Source organism: Rhinolophus sinicus, chromosome 2 (assembly GCF_057876585.1).
Source record: "Rhinolophus sinicus isolate RSI-liver-muscle chromosome 2, RSI-T2T, whole genome shotgun sequence".
Classification (NCBI taxonomy): Eukaryota; Metazoa; Chordata; class Mammalia; order Chiroptera; family Rhinolophidae; genus Rhinolophus; species Rhinolophus sinicus.
The window spans coordinates 35,634,025-35,654,260 of NC_142502.1; the positions used below are offsets into that span (position 1 = coordinate 35,634,025).

Sequence of the window (20,236 nt, forward strand, 5' to 3'; positions counted from 1 at the left end):
AGGTGTGAGATACAAGTGGTTATAGCCTCAGATCTATTAGTTGTTCCTCCTATTTCACTATATTTAAATATTGAGTAAATGCTATTTCCATTTAAATAACCATGCAAATATAGCTCAACTATACTCTTACCCCTGCCACAGACTACAGACAACCACGGGTTTGAAACCCTGTTTATTTTTCTTCCAAGTTTGTGAAACTTCCACAGACAACCCAAATCCCTTTAGGTGTCTCTCTAACTAGTTCTCATAGCATCATTTTCTTTCTTTTATAAAAACATTTGATATACTGTTATAATCATGTTACTTTTCTTTTTCCCACTTTAAATAGTCAGAAGTTGGAGAATAAGGATGGCTTTTTTATATCTTTATTCCCAGAATGCCTATTTATAATGTCAGATGCATAGTGGGAACTTGATAATGGTTTATCAAATGGCAAGAAATATCAAATAGGATAATTGCATTTTTAAAAACTTTAAATATGAATGACTTTCAAATCATTTACAATATGAAATACGTAATCACACATTTCACCACTTCACATTAACACTGATATTGCTTATCCTTTGGGTAGGACACGTTTTTGTCTGTCTTATAGAGAAGAGACTATTTGTTCAGGTGTAACATTCCCACAAGTGGGCCATAATGCATATTCTCACTTATGCACATATGCAGAAAGCTAAAATACAGCATGCAACCTAGAAACAGAAACTGGAGAGACAACAGAATGACTATGGGCATAATCAGTTTTAAGAGTTTTAATAGCTAAATATTGTTGTCTAGTATTGAACCTGACAAAATACAATAATTTAAGTTGCTTACGATCATTATTTGTTCATTTCAGGGTTTGATGATATTGTAGCAGCTTAGCAATAATTATCTTTATTTTAAAAACGGAAACCATTGGATAATTTACCAGTTCATTTTTTTCATACCATTTTACAGACTTTAAGGAAATTCATTGGCTTGTATATGAAAACGATCAGATTCTTAGATAATTTAGAATGGAAAACAAAATGAATGAGCTGTGAATGAGCTTTCTGTGTTGGAAAAAGACATATGAATATAAAAAAAAATCTGTAGTTGTGGCATATATTTAAAGTATATCAAAGAAAATGGCACAGTGTTGTATTTTCTCAACCTCGGGCTAATTTTTTCTTTAGTTTCCAAAGTTATAATACGGTATTTTGAAAAGTGAAAATAACTTTAAAATTATGCTAGAGAGAGACATACTGACATGTATTAATTTACACCTCATTATTTGTTGTCTTTAACAACGTGAAGTGAAAAACAATTAAAACAAGTATGCTGAATAAAACTAAAAAAAAAACAAAAAGAGCTGATTTTGGCAGCTTATTCATTGAAGTTTTCTGCTATAGACAATACTAATGCTATTTTTAAAAAGACTTTTTATTACATATAGCTAACATACAATATTATATTAGTTTCAGGTATACACAATAGTTATTCAGCATTTATATACCTAAAGAAGTGATCACCATGATAAGCCCAGCAACCATCTGGCACTGTACCACGTTATCATAATATTATTGACTGTATTCCCTATGCTGTATATTACATCCCCATGACATATTGGTTTTATACCTGGAAATTTGAACCTCTTATTCCCCTTCACCTTCTCCTCCTTTTTAAATTTTTCAATTACAATTGACATTCAATATTATTTTATATTAATTTCACACGTACAGCATAGTGGTTAAACATTTATATAATTTAAGAAGTGATCCCCTGACTAGTCTAGGACCCACCTGGCACTATACTCAGTTATTACCATAGTATTGACTGTATTCCCTCTGCCTTACTTTACCCCCATGACTATTTTGTAACTACCAATTTGTCCTTCTTAATCTCTTCACCTTATGCACCCTGCCCCCCCACCCCTCCTATCAATCCCCATGATAAATCTGGTACCCATCTGACACCATACATAGTTATTACTATATTATTGACTATATTTCTTATGCTGTTCTCTATGTCCACTTGATGACTTTGTAACAACCAATTTGTACTTCTTAATCCCTTCTCCTTTTTTTCACCCACACTCTCAACCCCTCTCCCATCTGGCAACCATCAAACTATTCTCTGTATCTATGAGTTCATTTCTGTTGTGTTAGTTTGTTCATTTCATTCTTTAGATTCCACATATAACTGAAATCGCATCATATCTGTCTTTCTCTGTCTGGCATACTCCACTCAGCACAATTCCCTCCAGGTCTACCCATGCCACCACAGATGGCAAGAACCCATTTCTTTTCATAGCCGAGAAAATTCCCATTTATGTATGTAACACCTCCTCTTTATCCATTCATTCATTGATGAACATTCAGGCTGCCTCCACATCTCAGCCATTGTAAACAGTGCTGCAATGAACATATCCATGCACACGTCCCTTCAAAGTAACATTTCAGATTTCTTCAAATAAATACCCACAAGTGGGATTACAGGGCCCTTCTTTGTCAGTCATTATAGTCTCTGTTTTAAAGTCTATTTTGTCTGGTACAGTGCTGCTACCCCAGATTGTTTTGTTATTTTAATTTCCAGTTTCATGAAATATCTTTTATCATCCCTTTATTTTCAGTCTGTGTGTGTCTTTAGATCTGAAGTAAGTCTCTTCTAGGCAGCATATGTAAGAGTCTTGTTTTCTTATCCACTCAGCCACCCTATCTTTTGATTGGAGCATTTAGTCCATTAACATTCAAAGTAATTACTGATAGATATGTAGTTATTGACATTTTATTATTCACAGTTTTAATCTTTCGTGTGTTTTTTTTTTTCCTTAAAGAAAGTCCCCTAAGATTCCTTGTAATTCTGGTATTGTGTTCATGAACTCCTTTATCTTTTTCTTGTTGGAGAAGCTCTTTACCTGTCCTTCCATTCCAAAGGCTAGCTTTGCTGGGTAGAGTAGTCTCAGTTATAGGGCCTTACTTTTCATCACCTGGAATATTTCCTGCCAATCTCTTCTGGCCTGCAAAGTTTCTGTTGAGGAATCAGCTGATGGTCTTATGAGAGCTCTCTTGCAGGTAAATAACTGCTTTTCTCTTGCTGCTTTTGAGATTCTTTCTTTGTCTTTAACCTTTGGTATTTAAATTATGATGTCTCTTGGTGTGGGCCTCTTTGGGTTCACCTTGTCTAGGAATCTTTGCATTTCCTGGTTTTGTATATTTATTTTCTTCACCAGGTTAGGGAAGTTCCCTGTCATTATTTCTTCAAATAGGTATTCAATTCCTTGTTCTCTCTCTTCTCCTTCTGGTATCCCTATGATGAAAATGTTGGTACACTTGATGTCCCAGATACCCCTTGAACCATCATCATTTTGTTAATTTTTTGTTTGTTTGGTTTTCTTTTTCTGTTCCAATTGGGTATTTTCTGCTATCTTATCTTCTAAGTCGCTGATTTGATCCTCTGCTTTATCTAATTTACTGTTGAGTCCTTCTAATGTATTCTACATTATTGTATTCTTTATTTCTGACTCATTATTTATTATGTTTTCTAGATCTCTGTGAAGTTGTCTCTGAGTTCATTGAGTATTGTTAGAACTAGTGTTTTGAACTCTGCATCTGGCAGATTGCTTTTCTCCATTTTGTTCATTCTTTTCATTGAGTTTCTTTCTGTTCTTTTGTTTGGAACATGTTTCTTTGTGTCCCCATTTTTGGCTGCCTCTCTGCATTTGTTTCTATATATTAGGTAGGGCTGATATGTCACCTGGTCTTAGTAGAGTGATCTTATGTAGCAGGTGTGTTGTGGGGCTCTGTGGCACAGTCTTACTGGTCACCTGAGCTGGATGCTATATCCCTTGTGTGGCTTTTCTGTGCCTTCTGTTGTTGTTGAGCCTTGGTTGCTCTTTGTATGTCAATGTGAGGGATTGATGCTCAGATTGATTGGTTTTGAGGGCTCCCTGTGACTACAGTGGAGGAGTTGCTGTGAAGGGTCTGACCCTACAGAACAGGATTCACTTTAGCGAAGTGAATTGCCTGCCCAATCCACCCTTTGGGTGTGTTGTCCTTGGAAGGGTGCCAGTGATGTCTGGCTTGGTCTGAAGCTGAATTCCAGGGATACTGGTTATCAGGGATTCCTGGAAGGGGCCAAGCCAAGTTTAGCCACAGGCTGTGCCATGCCCAGAGCCACCTGGCATGTGTCACAAAGCAATCCACATGTGGCTACCACCTGTGTTGGGCCTGGAGGTGCCTCAAGAGGACAAGCCACAAACTGAGCTCCCGTGCTGGGGCTTAGGGCTGCTAGGCAGAGGTACAGGACATGCTGAAGCCAGATTCTGCTGCTTGGGTTTTGTGAACCTTTGAGAAATTTGGGGAAAGTTTGAAGCATGAGCCAAGACAGGCTGTTTCTATGGAAAAGCCACTGGAATCTGCTTGGGTGTGTCCAAAATTGGGTGGGGTGGGGTCTCAGGGAGTCACTAGGGTAAGTGAACTAACAGTGTTAACGAGGTTGATGGAGACTTGTCTTGTCCCACACAATGAGGGTTGTGGGGAGGGAGAAGGGTGGCACAGGGGTAAGAAAAGACAGTAGCCATGAATAAAGTGCAAGACTGCGGAGCCAAGGAAAACAGCTTCAGGGACTGAACCCAGAATCGGGCTAACATGTAGTTTTTATTGGTAAACTTCTAAAGAGGTAAAAGATTGTTAATCTCAAGATCTGTGTGTTAGTAGCCTGCTGGCTGTTTTTCCGAAAGTTCCCATTGTGTTCCATCCTGAACTTTGCCTTCACACACTCACATCTCCACGGAATCCATTGAAGGGTAGGGACCGATATAATTCCATCGGATCTCAGTTTGCTGAGACTTCCCCTCAAAGGAGTTTTTCTGATATCTCTCCATCAGGCTTCAGTTTGCTGAGGCACTCCCTTGTGAAATCCTGGGAAGAGAGTGGGGGAATAAATGGTTTGGCAGCTGTAAGGCAACATCGACTCAAATATGGTGTCTGCCTATGTCTGCATGCAGGGAAAGGCAAGGGTTCAACAAAGAAACAATGGTTTCAGCCAGTTCCTTCATCCATAAGAAAGCTACCCCTCCAGCCTTTGCCCTGAAGTCAGACAACTCTGTTTCTCCCCCTATGTCCCTGGTGGCTTTCGAGATGCTGCCCCAGCAATGGAGCTCAGAGCTAATGAGTCTGTCAGCAAGCAATTCCATGTGTGGGCCCTTTATGAGGATTGCCAGGACTGCAACTGCCCTTGTCTCTCTCAGCCATAATCTCTGCTGGTTTTCACAGCCAGAGTTATGGGGACTTCTCTCCCTGGCACTGAAACTCTTGGCTGGGGAGCCTACTGTGGGTCTGTGACCCCTCACTCCTTGGGTGTGGAGGGACCACTGCAACTGAGATATCCCTCCCAACTGAGATATCCCTCCCTGTTCTGTATCTCTGCCCCTCCTACAAGTCATTAGGTGGCTTCTTCTGTATTTCCTTAGTTCTAGGGCTTTGTTTTATCTAGGCTTCAGGAAATTCTCAATGATGGTTGTTCTGCAGTTTACTTGTAATTTTGATAGGTCATGAGAGCAAGTAAACACAGTGTTTACCTACTTTGCTATTTGACCAAAATGTCTGCTAATGCTAGTTTTTAAGTTTGGCTTAAGAAGCGTTTCTTGCTATGATTATATGTTGTGTTGAAATAACATGCATAATTATTTAACCTTATATTTTCTGTGAATACGTTCTTATTAAAATGTGTCTATCGATTTTTTACTTTTAAATATCGATTTGTCCAGACCATAACCCCTGTTTGAGTTGTTTCTATTTTTCCCCATTTTTCAGAATGTTAAGTGATCTCTTCAGTCTCTTAAACACAGCAGACTTAATATTCCTAATGATTAATCATTGGATCAAACCAGTAGGCAGCATAATTTGTCTACCAGTAAAAGTAATTGTGTCATTAATAAAATGAAACCCCCAACAATTTTATTAACTATTACCATTGTAATGTCACAGCTTCCTTTTAAAGTTTATGTCCTCAGATAATAAATGTTGATTGATAACTATACCATGGCATGTGTATCAACAGTAGCTTTGACAATCCACTTAGGGACACGTGATGTTTTGTTTTGTTTTTGTCAGTATTTCTTGATTAACTAAAGTACCTAACAGATTGTCATTAATAAAAAATATTTGGCATGATTGCATGTATTTGATTTTAGAAAAAAATGTACTTTAACTTCTCTAATGTTTGTATATAGGATTTATGGTTAAACCTCAGTTGTATGCATGATGTAATACGTTTGTATTTTTCTTCTGGATTAGAGTGCCTTAACTATTAATGATTGTACTGATACATAAAACAAATTCATGTTTTATTTAGTACTAGGATTTTGAGACAGAGTGTATCACTGGTGGATGTATCAGAGAAAAATTGGAAATATAATATTGAGTAGCTTGTTGGAAATGTCTTTTAAAAAATTGCTGTTGGAAATGTTCACATAGACATAGCAGTTTGAAAGAGAGGTTTAATATGAATTTAAATTTTTGATGAATAAAAATCTGATTGGAATTCTATGGAATCTTTAGTATGCAAATAGTTTGTTGAAATGCATAATCAGGAAAATATGTAATGCAAAACTGATAATTCTGCAGCACTAGTAGAGAACTTTAGATTGAAAATTCCTCTGAAAATGAACATTTTCTTCATAAAAAACATAATATGCAGATAAAAATTTCATTTGTAATTTTAAAAAGCCTTGTAAATTCCTCTATCTATGTAACAGAATGTCAAATCAAGTTCTGAAGAGATCAGCATCTTTTGCAGTAAATTAATAAATTAGGTTGCCAAATCATCTGACCCAATATAAAAGTTTTAAAAGAATTAATATGCAATTGCCTGTATGCTTGACAGATTTGCACTAGGCATGGGAATTATCCCTCAATATGAATTATTAGAGATAATTCATAAATTGTTTGAAGTCTCTGCTAACAATGTAACAGGCCATTTCCCCAACAGAGAACTATTTCTTTTTTGTCCTTGAAACAATACAATAGATTTTTTTTTTTTTTTTTAACATAGCTTCTATATGCAGTAAGCTGTTTGTAAAGTTAATGCCTAAGGTAAAAATTGTGTGTCATTACAAATACTCTTAAAATTCCTTAAATCACCCACTTATTAAGGTACACATAATTTTGTGTATATAACCTTAACATTCAGGATATTCATTTACATTATCTTAAATTATGAGAACAAATGAAAAAGTGAGATTTATAGTTTAATTAGCAACGTTAAATGTGTTTGTGATGCAATCCCATAGTATTAAATTAAAAAAGGATAGGTAAGATTGACTGGGTTAAAGCAAGTCCATGGAAAAAGTGAAAGGTAATTTGTCATTAGCTCATGCTTAAAGGGAATAACTAGCATGTGGCTTGAGTTTGTAGTGTGAAATGATTTACTCTGGGTCTCTTCAGGAAGAGGCCAAATTCCCATAGCAAAAAAACTGGAAGACACAGAAAAGCTTGGAAAATGTATGAGTTCAGAGTGGAGGGTCTCATGGTACCATAAACTTGAAATAGGAAAACTTTCAAATTCAGTCATGTAATACTAACGTGGGGCCTTAATGCTTCCACATATAACATTATGTGCCAAGTACTATGTAGATGGAGGAAGAGTGCTTTGGACCAAACACGGATGCCAAACCTAGATTTACAAATTATGAAACACAGATTCCTTTATCATAGTGCATACAAAAATGCCTCAACACATCCAATTCTCTTTCCTCCAATCCCATGCACCTACTTCTGTCCACATTGGATGGTGACATAGGAGTCAACAATATGATTAGTCATTTCCAAGTAGGAAGAGGACCAAACAAGTAGACTTTTAGACTCCAGGGCATCTCAAATCTTTCACACTCTCCTTGGTGAATCTTCAAGATGGGATGTAGTAGGCAATGCTTAATGAATATATTTGACCACATCACCCTTTTAAAAAAAAAAAAATTTCAAAGACTAGTGTTCCTTAAGACCTTGGGAAGCACCGAAATGTATCACTTCATTCCATATCAAGGACCATGGGACTCTGATCATGTATTTCATGTACATGTTCAACCATCCAATAGTCAGTTTGAATTTTGAGGAAAAAAGTCACCAAGGATGGCATCAGAGCCAAATTATAGTCATTTTTAATTGTGGGCCTAAATTCATATGAAATGGCAACAGGTGGGCATTTTCCATCCCTATATTTTAGCACTCCACTAGATTTCATGGTATGTTCAGCCACCAAGCCTAACAATGTTCATCATGTTAACTACATTTCAACTTAAATGTGTGAGTCAAATGTCTATCACTTGATGTACATTTCAGGATCATCCAGGAGAAGTCAGTATGCAGAATTTTACAATAATTGAATTCAGTTATATAGTAGTAGAAGAACATATGTGGACAATTTATATTTGTTAGAAGAGTAACAGGCTTTTTGGACTCAATTTAAATATTCTGTCATGAAAATTACTGTGGGAAAACATTTATGGGCTTGAATCAGTAGTCCTGATATCAAATCAGGTGTGTCTAGACCACAAATTTCATGACAAGTATGACCATGTACATCAGTCCCTTAGGACAGCCTTGGTTTACTGATATTATTCCATAATAATTATTAAAGCACTTCCTTTCACTTGCGTGGTTTGGATAATAAATTATATGATCATGACCCAAATTACAGATGATGCTGACAGAATGAACTCCAAATAGTAAACAGTGTCAGATGATGTATTTGGGAGATTTCAGCACTAGGAAATGTAGAATGTGAGAGACCTGGGACTGACTTGGGCCATAGGGAAAGATATGCTTCTTGTTTAATCCTATGTATAAAGCCAAAGTTGGTATCCTTGGTGACAACCCCAATTGGAAAATGCCATGGTTCAAAGCTCAAGAATATTCACCAAGACAATTCAAAAAGATCCAAGCTAGATAGATGAGTACTAGCCAAAGTAGAATCTGAGTTCAGTTTAGACATGAGGAAGGAGGAGGAGAGGATTTCAAACATGAAATCAGGAACAAATTTTGGCATTAGGAAAGTATAATAATGAATGCAGCAAAATAGCTCTATAAAGTATGACTATTGAGACTAGTACCATGTGTTACAAGTCTTAGTAATAAAATGATGTCCTTACATTGTGTTTTAAAGGGTAGAATGGTATTGGTGCAGAACTAAATACATTTTCCCATAGGACAGGAAGAGAAGGGACCTAAAACATCCCTCTTGAGCAAAAATCTGATATAAGAATGAGTAGCCATTTCATACAACTAGATAATAGATTATTTTTAAATGTTGCTGAGGTAGATGGTATTCATTACCAAAAAAAAAAAAAAAAAAAATGTATCTCTATTTCATACAATTCCAAAAAAATCATTTCCATATGCTTCAGGGACTTAAATGGTTAATACAAAACAATGCATTAATTTGAAAGAAAGTATAGGAAGATATATTTATATATTTTCTTGAAGTATGGTAGCATTTAAAAACGATCTAATTCAAGCCACAAATAAAAAAGCTGATACATCTTATTACATTAAAATTAAGAACTTCAGTTAATCCGTAGACACAATAGAGAGAGATAAAAGTCAAGCTACAAACTTGAGAAAGATATTTGTAGCACATTTAAGTAACAAGAGACTAACAGCAAAAAAATAAATTACTCTAAAAATAAAAAGACAACAGATAAAGAACTTGATAAAACAATGGGCAGAAAAAAATGGTTAAATGATATAAACAAGGATAAAAAAAAGCACTAGTAGCCTACTAACATTTCAAAAGGTGTCCAACTTCTTAGTAATAATGCAATTTTACTTAAAACCACAATAAGATACTATTTTACAAACACCAGATTGACCAAAAATGGGTGAAAATGATTATTCTGGTGATGGTGATGATATTAAGTGATAGAAAATTGTATACACTGTTGGTATGCATGTAAATTTTTAGGAAACAAATGTGGCTTTTATCTAGAGAAGTAGAACATGAGCATTGCTATCACATAACCATTGCACTTCTAAGAAAATCCTTGCACATTGCAGAAGGAGACATGTACATGAATGTTCATAGCAACATTACTTATAATAGCACAAAATTGAACATGACCTAGTGTCTATTGAAAGGAGAATAAATATAAAATTTGTAGAATATGTATACAGTGGAATACTATACAGCAGTTAAATCAATCAACCACAGCTACTCAACATGATTGCTGTAAAAAGTTGAACAGTGTATTTGAGCAAACAATGATTTGAATAGGGCAACACCAAACGTGAAAAATGTTTAGGCGTACTCCACTGGCATGTGATAGAGCACAGGTTTTTATAGAGAAGATGAGGAGCAAAGCAAAGAAGTTACTTAAATGGTCTACGTATAACATAAATTGCCTTATTTGAGAAAACTTAATTATTCGGCTGCTGTAGTTGCTCTTGAGTTTCATTTTCTCAGATTTTAGAAAAATTTAGTTGACTCTGGCTTCAGTTTGTTTTCATAGGCTACCAACAGCACTAGAGCTCCCCCAGTGTAATGGCCTCCTTGTTTAACTAGTTTACACCTGTATCTCAGCGCAATGTTTGGAAAGAAGTAAACCACAAAATTAAACAATATACTTCAATTTATATAACGTTGTATCATTAAACAATGTAATTCAATCTATATAAAAGTCTTTACCTTTGTTTAGAGATAAATACATGTAATAAACACTTTATAGAAAAATAAGGAAATAATTAATACTAAATTTAAGACATTGATACTTCTGCGAAAAGGCAGAGTCATGCAGTGAAAGTAGGACAAGTAAGAGGTTTCAAACTTTGATAATATTGCATTTCTTAAGCCTATAAGGGGTTTCAAAGATGGGCATTTTTTATTGCCATTCATTAAAATGTGCACATATGTTATATTCCTTTACACCTTTTATTTGTATATCTTTCACAATTAAATGAGTTTTTAAAAGTAGAGAATGAGAAGATAAAAGTGGTGACATTGAGTGTAGCAGCTTTCTGGAGGCTATGATGGACCACAGAGAAATAAGTGTAGTCGTTATGGAAGTGAAGGACGTGGTTGTCTGAGGTTATCAAGCATGACATATTATGTTTCTGAGCTGATGTGATAGCATCTGTGTAGTGAAAATCTGATGAGGTAGCATATAAAAGCAACACTTGGAAGAACAAAGGCCTTGATGAGGCAAAAGGAGATGGGATACAGTGCCAAAATGGAAGAATTGTTATTAAATAGGAGTAGAAACTGATATTCCTTCGGGACTGGAAAGAAGACAAATAGGGGCTGTATGTGCTGGTGAGGTGGTGAAAAGGTGAGGTAGTCTTAGTCTGCTGCTGTTTTCTCTATAAAGTGCCCAGCAGCAGCTTGCCTTTACACTGCACAATGCTGGAAGTTTGAGGAGGGAAGCGAATGCTGGTAAAAATTCACCAGCTCATTCTTACTTTCCTTCTTTCCTGTAGGTGAGAGAAAACTTTGACTTTAATTAGCCTTGATTTCAAGTCCAGTATTTTGTACTAGGACCAGCATTTCAGATTATGTCTTAAGGGCAGCTTTCTTATTTTCCAAGAAGGCATTTTAGCCTTTTTTAATTATATTCTGTTCTCTCTCTCTCTCTCTCTCTCTCTCTCTCTCTCTCTCTCTCTCTCTCTCTCAGCAATATTCAAATGGAACTTTCCTATTATGGATAATCCTTTATGACATAAAGCTAATTGATTGTGGTCAAATACTGCTTGCTATTCTCATAATTAAAGGTTAAACAAACAAAGAAGACCTTTCAAGCCCCCTTCTCCGTAACTCATATATCATTTTATATTTGAATATAAACTAATAAATTAGTATTCCAGTGTATTTTGGGAAATAAGCCAACTTCTTTTATGGTCACTACTTATATAAGCATAAAATTTTAATACCTCATAGTTGTATCTTGGAAGAGAGTTTCTGTATAACGATTTAAGGAAGTTCATTAGTTAAAAGTAAAATACAAGCACTTCATAGTTTGGTTTTCTGTGCTGCTTGCTTTGCTCTCAGCTGCCACTTATATTTTATCTTTCAGACAGTTTTTGTCTTGTCTGACTTACAATGCTGTAAGATATCGACCTGGCATTTCTGATATTAATTTCTAATTCTTTAATGTCTGAATCTGCAGAAACTGATCGAGCCAAGGAAGAGGTTGGTGCTGCCTCAACTAAAAAAGGTAAATTCAGCTTAAATAAAAAGTTGTCATGACTAAAACGTATGTCTGCAAAAGTTTCTAACCTACTGTATTGTTTAGTGCTTATAGAAGAGCTCTATTGATTTTACTATGTCATTTCTATGGAAACAAGCCCACTTTACACAAGATTTATAGTATCTATATTAACAAGGCTTTGTCTTCAGTGCTCTAATGGCAATGGTTTTATTCATTTAAGGCCATAAACTAAAACTAGTAATTGCAGTTCAACTGCAAGTTAGTTTTTGAAAAATTGAAGAAATGCAGTTGCACAAGTTCAGTAGAATCCCAGTCACCTGGAGAGCATGCAACGTCAGTATACTGCCTTAAGTGTTAGGGCTCGAACAGATAAAACTGACTAGTGGAACTTACATGAACAATGTTCATTTTGTACAAGAATAATATCAAATTAGGAAATGTGTTCCTTGGAATGCTCATTAGGAACATTTTGCTTTAAGAAACATATTGTGAAGTTTGAAATGTAAGTTTTCAAAGCGATTTCTCTTGTTATGTCTAGTCAGAAATAACTACTCATGTGAATATTGGAGACAGTTTAAAGAATATTTTTAAGAACATTAATATAAATTTAAAATAATCAGCATGGTGAAAAGTTTTACATATTCCCAATTAAAATTAACTGGAACAATTCTGAAATTTGTAGTTCTATTTTACAAATAGAGATGAAATCAGTAACATATCCGATGTCTTTGGAAGTATCTCAAAAGACAATTTAACAAACCTATCCTCAGTATACACACACACACACACACACACACACGCACACACACACACACATTTACACATATACCCCTTCACACATATTCCACTAAAATGGCTTAATATTTTTCTGCTAAAAAAAAAAATATCTTATTGCATATGCTTTATAAAGAGAACGTATATCAGGACTTTAGTGAGATATAAAATATTTATGACACATATCCACATGCTCAAATCCAAGCAATTTATATATGTGAATATAAATGAATACATGGATATAAATTAATATAATATAAATATATGTTAGTTAATAAATTATAATATAAATTAATATATATTAATTGATACATAAATTAACATATAAATTAGCATACACATATGTATGTATGTATAAGAAAGACACAAATTAGAGAAAGGTTACTTAAAGGAAAATATAGGCTGTACTATAAGGTAATGTTTAATTAGAAGTTACTGAGTTGTTGAATAAAATTTGTTTCCTAGTTCTTTCTCTTCCTGATAACCTAATATTTGTGATGTCATTTTTGATGTAAGTGATCACGTTTCATAGATATCTTTTGCTAGGTGTCAATAAGTAACAGAACTACAAATTTATCAGAAGTCCGTATTATTATGTCTCTTCCTTTTTTGGTGTCTTATTCTGAAATCAGTTTTGCTTGTTGGCATTAATTGGAATGTTGATAAAACCTGGTCGCTTATGGATAACACCATGTCATTATGAAAAGACTAAGGGTCTATATATAAATTTAGAGAAAGTAATTAATCTGGGATAGACATCCGGTTACAGGGACCCAGTGAGTGAATATAAGGCCAGCATATTGATAATGCAGTGATATAATAACAAAAGTGAGAAAAAGAAGTATTCAAATCCTGTAGCAAAGAATAAGACCAGTTGAGTGTCCAAATAGCAGTATATGGGTTTCATCTAGAATTACATTTTAGATACTTAGTATATGTGGGTGTCCTCTGCATGAGGTTAATAATGGAAACAGTAAGAGTCTATGAGCTTGTCATGAAGAGATAACCTAGAGAGAGAACAGGCCTGGGGTGGAATGCTAGGGAACATTGGGAGGAAGAAGAGCAAGCAGAGTCAAAAAGAATAACCAGAAAAAGTAATTAGAAAGGTCAGTTTAAAAAAAAAAAAAATAAAAGATGAAATTGTTTATAATGTCATATTAACCACATGAAAATAAATTATTTCAATCACAAGGTGGTGGTCACCAAGACTTTGGATTTATCAACTAAATAGTTATTAATGATTTTCAGAAGAGAATTTTCAGGGCAGTGGCCCAAGTAGATGGTAAAGGATGACAAATTGAATGAGGGAAGAGGAAATGAAAGATACAGGCAATGATGCTGAAGAAAGTTGGCTAGGAATAAAAGGAGAAATAGAAAAGTAGCTTGGGGTTCTTCTTTAATCTATATCCATCTCTCTTTTAATCTTAAAGGTAAAGTGTTTATCCCTCTCTTGAAGACCCTTTTCTCCAGTTGTGTCCTCCTTAATCAGTCATCCATGCTGTTTTGTGGCATCATCCTCTTTCTCATTTTTGGCTTTGTTCCTCCTTTTGAAAATATTATTCTTAGCTTCAAAATTACTTATTCTTGATTTAATCTCTCTAAAATTTTGTCTTCTTCACGTATTAGTCTTCTGAATGTTGGAGTGCTAATATCCCTCCTCATTTCCCATGAAGATGATGATTTTGTCCCTACTGTGCCACTGATACTCTTGCTAATGCTGGTGACATTATCGTTGCTGAATGAATGGAACCATTCCAGTCATCATGTTACTAGATTTCTGAGTTGCATTTACCACTTTGTCTTTTCTCTAAGCTTCTCAACTTTTGGGGTTCTCATGACAACATAGTTTCCTGGTTTTCCCCATATTCTCTGATGTTTATTTCTGACTTTCCTTTGTGTCTTTCTTTTTCTTTACTGCACCTTAATTATTGATGTTCCCAGAATCCACTGTGAATCTTCTGAACTTCTCATTCTATAACCTCTCTTTGTGAGCTATATCTGTTGCCCTGTGTATTCTGAAGATTCTCAATTCTATGTCATCATTTCAGGACTTCTCTGTGAAAAGATGTTCCCAGGAAATTTCAGCTTTGTATGTTCAAATGACCAATAATCACCTTCAAATGGAACCTGTCTTCACCTAAACTCCTCATTCCCTTGTTGCATTTCATTATCATTGGTCAATCCACAATCTGCTCTTCACCTCACTAGAAATCTGGGGATGATTGATTTTTCTTTTTCTCCTTCACCTGATATTCAAAGAATCTCCTAGTTCTGCTGATGTTCTCCGCTAAATACGTTTAGAATATATTTACTCTATTCATAAACATGACTTTCATGTTAATTTAAATCTTCACTGTCTTATATTTGAACCTCTGTAACAATCTCACCACTGTCCTTGTGTCTTTATTTTTTTCACTAATATTCATTTTACCAGAACCCATACAATAGTAAAAGTAAATTATCAAAGTCATAAAACTGAATAAACCACTCTTAATTTAAAACTCTCTTTTTCCCAGTTCTCCATAAGATAATGCCCAAACTTGTTAAAACAACATATGAGGTCTGACAATTAAGTTTGCGAATGCATCCTAGAAAAAGTGCTACATACCTCATTGCTGAATATCACTATGGTCACCTCCGAAGTACTTCCCTTGGGGAGCTATGCACCGATGCCAGTGCCTAGTCCACCCTTCAAAGCAATTTTGGAACTCTTTTTCTGGAATGGCCATCAGAGCTCTCGTCGTATTACCCTTGATGTCCTGAATGTCATCAAAATGTCTTCCATTCAATATTTCCTTTACCTTTGGATAAAGAAGGAAGTCATTGGGAGCCAGCTCAGGTGAGTAGGGAGGGTGTTCCAATACAGTTACTTGTTTACTGGCTAAAACCTCCCTCATAGACCGTGCTGTGTGAGGTTGTGCATTGTTGTGATGCAAGAGCCATGAATTGTTGGCAAAAAGTTCAGGTTGTCTAACTTTTTCACGCAGCCTTTTCAACACTTCCAAATAGTAAACTTGGTGAACTGTTTGTCCAGTTGGTACAAATTCATAATGATGTCAAAAAAAGGTTAGCAACATTGTTGCAACAAGTTCAGGAACTTAATTGTCTGACCTTGTTAGACTTCCCCAAGATCTTGTTCTTATATCTCTTTTCAACTTCATTTTCAGACTTTTCTTGTTCTGCATGCTACAATAATACTATTTTCTTTATAATTCCAAATATACTATAAGTAACATTCAGGGAAGATGATAGCAGGAAAGGATGGCCTTGTGAAAAGACTAAATACTTAGCATCATCTGAAAAATGATGAGAAGACTCTCTTTCCTGTCTCTCCACCATAATATATTATAGATCTAAGGACCCTGTGCATTTAAACTTTTTTCTTCCATAGTCAGTGATATATTCTATTGTTTCAGTCATTGACATCTCCAGGAAATAACCTTTGGGCAGGTAACACTGCATTCTTATATCCTTGGAAATAATTTTTCATCTAAAGCTATAAGGTCTACATCCTACAAGTAATGTATGTATCATATGGATGAGATTTCAAACTTCACAATATTTCCTTACCTCTCCTCACTTCTTTCCCAGTATTTTAACATACCCACCTCCACATAAGCCTCGCTGCCCAGGTACAAGCCCCACTGCTAATGGACATACGAGTGGTGTTGAGAGGCAAGAAAGGAGAGAGAGAATTGTATGGGGGAATTGGGTTCCCAAGGAAAATTGAGAGGGCAAATAGTGAAATAAAAGCCTGGGACTATAGAAAACCAATTTCTTCATCCCCTAATTTATCTCAGGGTTATCCCCAATCCAGAGTTACTTTCTAAGAATGTTAGCTGCTTTGTTTTCTTCACTTTAGTTGAGAGCTCTGAAGAAGTGCAATGCACATTATTTTCCCCCTTAAAGTAAACCTCCAAATGTAGAATGAAAGGATTTTTTCCTTTTTATTTTCTCTCTTAGCACCAAAGGAGGTTTCAGGGACCCTGTGGTGTTGAAAGAGAAATTGATTAAGGTCTTCTTTTGATTCTAGGTAGTTAGAAAATCCACCTATATGAGCTGTTTATTCCTAAACTTTACTCTTCATAAAACTAGGTTTAATGAATTTTACATCAGAACCAGAAATGAAAGTATCGTTATTTTGTGCAAAATGTCTCCTTTTCTGTATAGATAATCAGCATTTTCAGTGACCTTTTATGAGTAACAAAAGGTGGTGCTGTTAGAGAACTAGCCTTCTTTACTTAATATGAGTGCAAGGAATTATGAACTCATCATTGAAAAACAAAAAATCTTGGTGTTTCTGTTTAAGTCACATTCCCCTTGTTTTCTGAAAGACATTTATTTACTCTTCAGAAGATTATAATGAAATAATTGAAAAAAACATATTTCCTGTGCAATATTTAATGAGTTTTCTAAATAAAAAAATTACAAATAAGACTGTATACACAGGATTCTGTTATAATCACAAGTTTTCAGTGTTTTATTTCCACATTAATTTGAGAGAGAGCATTCATAGAGAAGATTAATATACTGCACATCTTACTATCTGTTTAAAACATACATAATACTGTCTAACTTTTTAGTTTGGAATTCAAGGCCTTCTACAATTGGCCCCATCTTCTATTTTCAGATTCCTTTGTATCTCTTCTTTGGGGAGCCTCTGCCCCAGCTAAACTTGTTCACTTCCCTCAAGGTCCACCTAAGGCTTCTCTGCTCCTTTGTCTTTCTTCACTATTGGCTACACCTAAAATTTCTCCTCTTCCAGTAAAACCACTAACACCAAAACTGATCTCTTTTCTCTCTTACACACTTCAGAATATTTATTGTCAAAATATCACATTTGTTAATTAATAGATTTAATCACGAAACAAATATATATCAATTACTTGCTATGTTGGAAACAATGTTAGATAGTGGGAGAAATGTAAGCAATATATATCTAAATATCTCTTGGGTCAAATAAAAAGCAACAGTGGAATTTTAGAAATATTTTGAACTAATATATAATGAAAACATTACATTGAAAACTGGGAGGCAGCAAATAATATTTGGAGTGAAATGTATACTCTTTAAAGATAGTCATTAAAAAAGAAAAAGGCTGAAAATCAAATATCTGGGAAATATATATATATATATATATATATATATATATATATATACACATATAACAGAATATTAAACCCAGAAAAAGTAGAAAGTAGAAGGAAGGGAAATTAAAACTGTCAGAGCAAAACAAATTAAATAGAAATTAAAATGTACAATAGGAAAAGCAACAAAATCAAAATTAGATTCTCTATAAAATCTGATAAAATTGATAAGCCCTTATAAAAACTGAAGAAAAAAGAGAGGAGGCACAAAACATCAATATCAGAAAATAAAAGATGGCATGATTACAGATTTTACAGATAATAAAAAACAGAAACATTTTCTAAAATTTTAGTTAAATTGATATTTAAATTGATATAATTCTTCCCCAAAGAAAATTTTAGCCAGATGGTTTCATTGGTGAATTCTTTCAAACATCAAGAAAAGTTAACACCAATCTTGCACCAAACCTTCCAGGCATTGAAAAAGAGAAAACATTCACATATTTTATAGAATTGGAATAACCTTGATACCAAAACCTAACAGGAACTGAAAAAGGAACCATATAGCTAACTTTTCTTGTGAATATAGAGGCATAGAACTGAGCAGATCAAGTCTGATAATATATGTGGAAGATAAAATGCAACCAAGTTATATTTATTCCAGGAATACAATTTCCAAAAAAAAATCAGTGTAATTAACCAGAATAATAGAATAAGATGAATAAATAAATGTATCTACTTTCATTTGCTATAATTCATCACTAGAGTAGAAAGAAACTTCCTTAATCTGTTAAAATATATTTTAAAAACATTAGCAAATATACTCATGGAGAAAAGTGAGATGGTTTCCTCCTGACAATTAGAACAAGACACAAATGTCTGCTATCACCACTTCTATTACATATTGTAGCCAGAGGAATAAGGTGAGAAGAAGAAGTAGAAGGTATAAGAATAGAAAATAAGAAATAAAACACATTACTTACAGATGAAATTATCTACTTGAAAAATTCAAAAGAATCTACAGATGAACTATTATACCTAATGAGTGAATTTAACAAGTTTTCTGTAAAAATAAAAGTCATCTTCTCTCTCCCTCTCCCTCTCTTTCTCCTTCTCCCTCTCGTTCTCTCTCTCTCTCATTCATGACATTAACTTTTGAAAAAAAAATCATGGCCACATACACTGTAGACATTCTTTATTGCTCTTATTGTTCTTGGGAATACTATTAAATATACTTCTCTATATCTTTTACTTGATTAAACTGAAAGCTAAATCTTTGGCTTAACTGGGTTCCAGTTGAATGTTTTGGCAAAAATACTTCAGAAGTGATATTATATACATCACAACACATATAATTAGAAAGCATAGAATGTCTGGATGTCCTGTTATGAAAGAATGATTCTAAGTTTCATCAGTGGGTCAGGTTAGTGACAACCATGTTTCTTCATTTCAAGTTGCACTTTTTCCCTTGTAACTCTGTGGTGTGATACTTGGGTGTAATGGCAATATTCAGTTCCCCATTATTCCTCCATCTAATAGTTGCAGTATCCTCTGAAGATCTTTACTTAAATTGGTTACTTCAGCGGGGTGCATTGATTTTGTGTGAATCATTTCTACTATTTTGATGTATAAATAGGTAAACAGTGAATATTCTACTGACCTATAAGTCTCAGAGAAATCATAGTTTATGGGAAAAAGCACCTGAATGATAATCTTATTTCTCTTTTGGTTACCTGTGATTTGGTATGACTTCATTTAATATTTAAACGAATCTCAAGTATAGGACTACACTGTCCTTTCAGTTGATTAAATTATATTAAGCTTGAATTTAAAGGAGCATATAGTTGACATTTTCAAGACGCTAAATGACTGCAGCAATAATCTGGAATGTAAGTCAATTAATCATAGTCTTGTCAAGTGAAATTCTTTATAGAGCTTGTTTATCAAAGCAGAGTAGGAAAGAACAAAGTAGAATAAAATGGATCAGACTTAAGCATAAGATCGGAAACAATAAACTGCATAGAAGAAAACATAGGTACTAAACTTATGGACCTTGGGTTCAAAGAACATTTTATGAATTTGACTCCAAAGGCAAGGGAAGTAAAAGCTAAAATAAATGAATAGGACTATATGCAACTTAAAAGCTTCTGCACAAAAAGCAAAAGAAACCATCGACAAAATAAAGAGGCAACTAATTGAATGGGAGAAGATT

The 20,236-nt window shown here is 34.5% G+C and overlaps 1 protein-coding gene across 16 annotated transcripts in view; it reads left to right on the forward strand.

Annotated features, from left to right (window-relative positions):
* TRDN (triadin) overlaps positions 1-20,236 on the forward strand; it is a 340,918-nt gene that overhangs the window by 219,868 nt on the left and 100,814 nt on the right. For all 16 annotated transcript variants that reach the window (XR_016020187.1, XM_088795483.1, XM_074333512.2 and 13 more), the window contains one exon: positions 12,122-12,169. Coding sequence is in view for 15 of the 16 variants with exons in the window: in XM_088795483.1 (XP_088651609.1) it covers positions 12,122-12,169 (48 nt within the window). In the remaining variant the exon portion in view is untranslated. The remainder of the gene's footprint in view (positions 1-12,121; positions 12,170-20,236) is intronic.